Genomic DNA, 5,125 nt, shown 5'->3' with positions numbered 1-5,125 from the left:
TCCTCGGTGCTTTTGATTTAATTTTACTATGCGGTTGTTTCATATTCAATTTTAACTTAACTTCCTTTAATAATGACACTAATCTATAATATTTTCCAGCTTTGGAATTGCCAAGACTAATAGTTTAAATTCGTTAGGATTGAAGATTGATACTATCAATGTTCAAATTAACACTCTCTTTACAAAGACTAGTAATTTGCCCATGCGATGCACGATGCATGGATTATAATATTTTATATATAAAATGGTTTTAGAGAATGATGTACATATATTACAATATAATTGTTATAGAACTTTTGTTGGAGCATGTTAATATTATATAATTAAAATTGATTAGTATGACAACATAAATATAACAATATAAGAGTTAATATGGAAGATAATAAGTTAGTGAAATGTTTAATCCCACGTTGAAAATGAGAGAAACTATTTTATTTTTTTTTAGTTGTTATATATATAATTAATGAGCTAATATGTTTTGGAGTAGATATTGGACTAAATACATACTCAAGGGGAAGGTGAAGGAAGGAGGTCTCCCCAAAACCTTATTTGGTTAGTAATATTAGGGTTAAAAATTAATGAGCTCTTTGCTTTTAGATTTAGTAAGAAAAAAGTAAGGCTAGTTGTTATACTCTTATGTACTTTAGATTTAGATTGATTTTATAGGATTAATATCTTGCTTCTACTATTATATAGCAATTTTTTACGTGGCAAAATACGATTGATTTTAGGATTAATATCTTAGCTTCTACTATTCTCTTTCTATTATTAGGGTTAAAAATTAATGAGCTCTTTAGCCTTGCTTATACCCTCATGTACTTTATATTTAGTAAAAAAAAAAAAAGTAAGACTAGTTGTTAATTATACTCTCATGTACTTCAGATATAGATTGATTTTATAGGATTAATATCTTAGCTTCTACTATTATATAGCAATTTTTTTACACGGCAGCACATGATTGATTTTAGGATTAATATCTTAGCTTCTACTGATCTTTTTCTACATATTTTTACATGGCAGAATTTGATTGATTTTAGGATTAATATCCAATTAAGCTTCTACTATTATATATAGTAATGGATGTTGATTACAAGTCTCTTTCTACGTATTAAAATCTCAAGCAGAGTACATTATCAGCCAAACAGAAACAAAATGAATAATAAAACCACGAAGGTTTTGCTGTAACAAATCCAACTCCAAGTATGGTCTTCATTATAGCAATTGTATCTTAGTAATGTTTCAGTAGATTATTGTGCTTGAGTATATCACTTTTTTTTTTTTTTTTTGAGTATATCACTAAGTTAACGCTAATTACTTTGGCGACTTATAGAACTCGCTAAGTTCAATGTTAAAAACTAATTAATCAGTAATCTAAATTGACAATATATTGGAGCATTATAATTATAGGTATATAACGGACTTTTTCTAGTTTCTCTAAATTTTGAGAGGCCAAATATTTACGGCTTCCAATTTTGATAGTCTAATGATATTTCAATTTAGTGATTTATTATGGAATTAATTTACAGTAATAGGCAAATTGTGATTAATTTTCTTTAGTGGAAATTTTTTTCCCATAGGTTTACTATCCATTTTCTACAACAGAACTTTGCATATATCTCTATCCTAAAAGGTTAAAAGTTTTTGTTACTTGTTCAGGGGGTTTGCTTTAAATGACAAGAGTTTGACATGAAAATTTAATGACAATATGGAGAATACAAAGGAACCTGTACAAAACCCGCTGAGCATATAATTTTTTTTTTTTTTTTTTTTAGCAAAAGGTTAGAATTGTATTAAAATAAACTCTATTGTTTACAAGTATGGCCAAACCAAAAGAATGGCATTTGGGGGGTGCAACTACACCTTAGTCAGACCCCTGATGGATTGAATTACAAAATCTGTCCAATAATAAGCAGACACAAAAAACTAGCTCTAACATCGTATTCGCTGTGCTGCCACGAGGGTTTGGTACTCGTTCAACAATCCTACTGCACTTTCCATGATCCACCGTGGCTGTGACTGAACATGCTTGAAGTAGTAGCTGTTTCGTGCATTCCAGATACTCCACGCCGTGATTGCCCACCTGTCCAGTTCTGGTGGCTCCAACGTTTCCTACATGTGTTTGAATAGCAGGAAAAAATCCACCACGTCGTTGCTGCATTTCTGCACACGCCCTCTGACCAGTGCCCATACATTTCTTGCAAACAGGCACTTTCAGAGTATATGAGCAGCTGTTTCAGGTTCCTGACGGCAGAACTCGCACGTTGCCTCAACTTGTACCTTTCTACGGCTCAAATTGTCCCTCGTTGGTAGACAGTTTGAGCAGGCCCTCCACAGAAATGTTCGCACCTTAGGAGGTACATTGAGCTTCCAAATTTTGCCCCATGTAACACCGTGTGCCCGAACCGACAAGTGTTCAGCCAAGGCAGCGGATTTCAGTCTCAGAGCTACTCTGTATGCAGTCTTCACAGAGAAAGTTTTTGCTTTATTTTTAGTCCATACCAACGTGTCCTGGGAGTCAACATGGTTGAGGGGAAGAGATAAGATTTTCTTACAAGTTCTTGGGGTGAATGTTGCTACCAGTTTACCCCTATCCCACTGCCATGAACTATGGTCTATCAACTCACACACCTTCATCTCCACATTGGGCTCATGTAAGAACGCTGGTGCATTTGGGAGCCATTTATGAGTGGTGACCCCGATTCTGCTACCATCTCCAATCTGCCACGTGGACCCTTCCCTTACCACGTCTCTTGCAGCTAGCAGTGACCTCCACATAACTGACGGATTAGAGCCCAATTCTGCCATCAAGAAGCTACAATAAGGAAAATACCTTGCCTTGTACACCCTATAGAAAAGTGATTGTTCATTATGAATAAGCCTTCATGCTTGCTTAGCCAACATTGCCAAATTGAAAGCTGACATATCCCAGAATCTCATGCCTCCCTTCTTCTTATCTTTACAAAAAAATTTCTAGTTAATCCAATGGATCTTCTTTTCATCATTCGTTTGGCCCCACCAGTAATTTGATAGGAGGGAGTTGATTTTGTCTCAAGTGGCATTAGGCAGTTTGAATAGACACATGGAGTAGGTGGATATAGCTTGGGCAACCATCTTAATCAGAATCTCCCTACCTACCTTAGATATAAGCTTTTCCTTCCACCCCATCACCCTTTTAGTGATTTTTTCTTGAAACTCCTTAAAGGTATTAACCTTTGATTTTCCACACACCATAGGTAGTCCCAAATATTTTTCACAATTCGCCATAGCCCTTGCCCCCATCATTTATTGTATAGCCCTTCTCATTTCTAGTTTGGAGTTAGTGCTGAAGAATAAAGATGTTTTTTGTCTGTTGATAGATTGACTAGATGCAGCTTCATAAGTCCCCAATAGATCCAATAACCTTTGACACTCCTCCACGGTGGCTTGGCAAAATAAGAGGCTATCATCAGCAAACAAAAGGTGAGAAATATACGCCTCATGTTGGCTAGATAATATACCTCTCAAAGTGTGGCTCTCTTCGGCTTTTCTTAGCATGGCAGACAAGCCTTCAGCACAAAGCAAGAACAAGTATAGGGAAAGTGGGTCCCCCTGCTTTAGTCCTCTTGTTGGTTTAATGAATCCATGTGGCTCTCCATTGATTAGGACCAAATATGAGGCTGTTGTAATTGTCTCCATGGCCAATTGGACCCATTTAGGATCAAAACCCAACTTTAGCATTATTTGACGTAGAAAGCCCCACTCCACTCGGTCATAAGCCTTGCTAATGTCAAGCTTGACTGCCATTTGTCCCATCCTTCCTTTTCTTAGATTCCTCATCCTGTGTAACAACTCATATGCTACAATAGTATTATCAGTTATAAGCTTATTAGGTACAAAAGCACTCTGTGCATTAAATATCACCATAGGGAGGACATGTTTCAAGCGGTTAGCTACAACCTTGGAAACAATTCGGGATATTGCATTGCCCAAACTTATTGGCCTATAATCGGACATGTTTTTCAATTCATTGTTCTTTGGAATCAATACAATATGTGTAAAATTCATTTTATGCAACATATGACTAGAATTTAAAACTGAAAGAACTGCTATTGTCACATCTTGACCAACTATATGCCAATACTTTTGAAAAAAGAAAAGGGGCATACCATCTGGTCTAGGAGATTTTGAGGGGTGCATCTGAAACAACGCTTGCTTTACTTCCTCAGAGTTGTACCTTTGGAGTAAGGTTGTGTTCATATCTGGGGTGACTACTTGATCCACTACTTGCAATACCCCACTAAAATCTGTCGGGTTGGAGGAGGTGAATAAATCCTTGAAGTAGTTGATGGCTGTCTCGGCAATCTAATCATCGGAATGGCACCATACCCCAGTTTGAGATGTGATTCCAGAAATATAGTTTTACTTACGTTGTTGGCTGGCTCTTTGGTGGAAGAACTTCGTGTTTTTGTCGCCCGCCAGTAACCAAATGGATCTTGACCTCTACCGCCAATAAACTTCATCCTGGTAGAGGAGTACATTGATCTCATTTTTCAAGGCTTTGATTGTTGGCTGGTTTGCTAGATTATTTTGTAAAGCTAATTCCTCCAAGGCCGACTACCTCTCTTGGATTTTTGTTTTAAAGTTCCCCACTATGTTGCGACTCCACTCAATTAGCGCTTGCCTACATCTTCTAATCTTCTCAAACAACCTAAACGTAGGGTTGCCAGCCGCACTCTCGGCTTCCCAGTAACCCAGACCACCGCTTCACATCCTTCATGATATGCCCACTTTTCCTCAAACCTTCTTGGTATTTTTTTTCTTCCTGCATGTTTGGTTAGGCACGGATATATTGATAATAATCAGATTGTGATCAGAATAGGAAGATTGGATGTCTATGACCTTTGCATGGGGAAAAAGGGATCTCCATTCTGAATTTCCACATGCTCTATCCAACCATTCTTGAACAAAAGCATCCACAAGGCATCCATTATTCCATGTGAAAATATTTCCTTGAAAACCCAAGTCCACCAAGCCACAATGAAGGAGCGTTGCCCGAAATTCCATCATTGGTTGTTATTGTTTTGGTAGCCATCCCTGCTTCACTGAAGACTATAAAATCTCATTGAAATAGCCACAACATAACCAT

The 5,125-nt window shown here is 37.0% G+C and overlaps 1 protein-coding gene across 1 annotated transcript; it reads right to left on the bottom strand.

Annotated features, from left to right (window-relative positions):
* Positions 1 to 1,861: 1,861 nt before the first annotated feature.
* LOC142624833 (uncharacterized) lies at positions 1,862 to 4,526 on the bottom strand. The gene is made up of 4 exons (XM_075798574.1): positions 4,407 to 4,526; positions 3,401 to 4,341; positions 2,278 to 2,845; positions 1,862 to 2,194 (listed from the first exon to the last, which is right to left on the bottom strand). Exons 1-4 carry the CDS (start codon positions 4,524 to 4,526, stop codon positions 1,862 to 1,864), a joined length of 1,962 nt encoding a protein of 653 aa, XP_075654689.1.
* Positions 4,527 to 5,125: the final 599 nt, after the last annotated feature.

This window comes from Castanea sativa, chromosome 2, assembly GCF_040712315.1.
Source record: "Castanea sativa cultivar Marrone di Chiusa Pesio chromosome 2, ASM4071231v1".
Classification (NCBI taxonomy): Eukaryota; Viridiplantae; Streptophyta; class Magnoliopsida; order Fagales; family Fagaceae; genus Castanea; species Castanea sativa.
The sequence above is the reverse complement of the archived record's forward strand: the minus strand, read 5'-3'. Positions and strand labels throughout refer to the sequence as shown.

Excerpts from the sequence above, each read along its gene's own strand:
- LOC142624833 (XM_075798574.1), bottom strand. The coding sequence starts at position 4,526 with ATGAGATCAATGTACTCCTCTACCAGGATGAAGTTTATTGGCGGTAGA. Across the intron at positions 2,846-3,400 it reads ACCGTGGAGGAGTGTCAAAG|GGTGTACAAGGCAAGGTATT; the intron begins GTTATTGGATCT and ends ACTTTTCTATAG. Across the intron at positions 2,195-2,277 it reads ACAATTTGAGCCGTAGAAAG|AAATGTATGGGCACTGGTCA; the intron begins GTACAAGTTGAG and ends CCTGTTTGCAAG.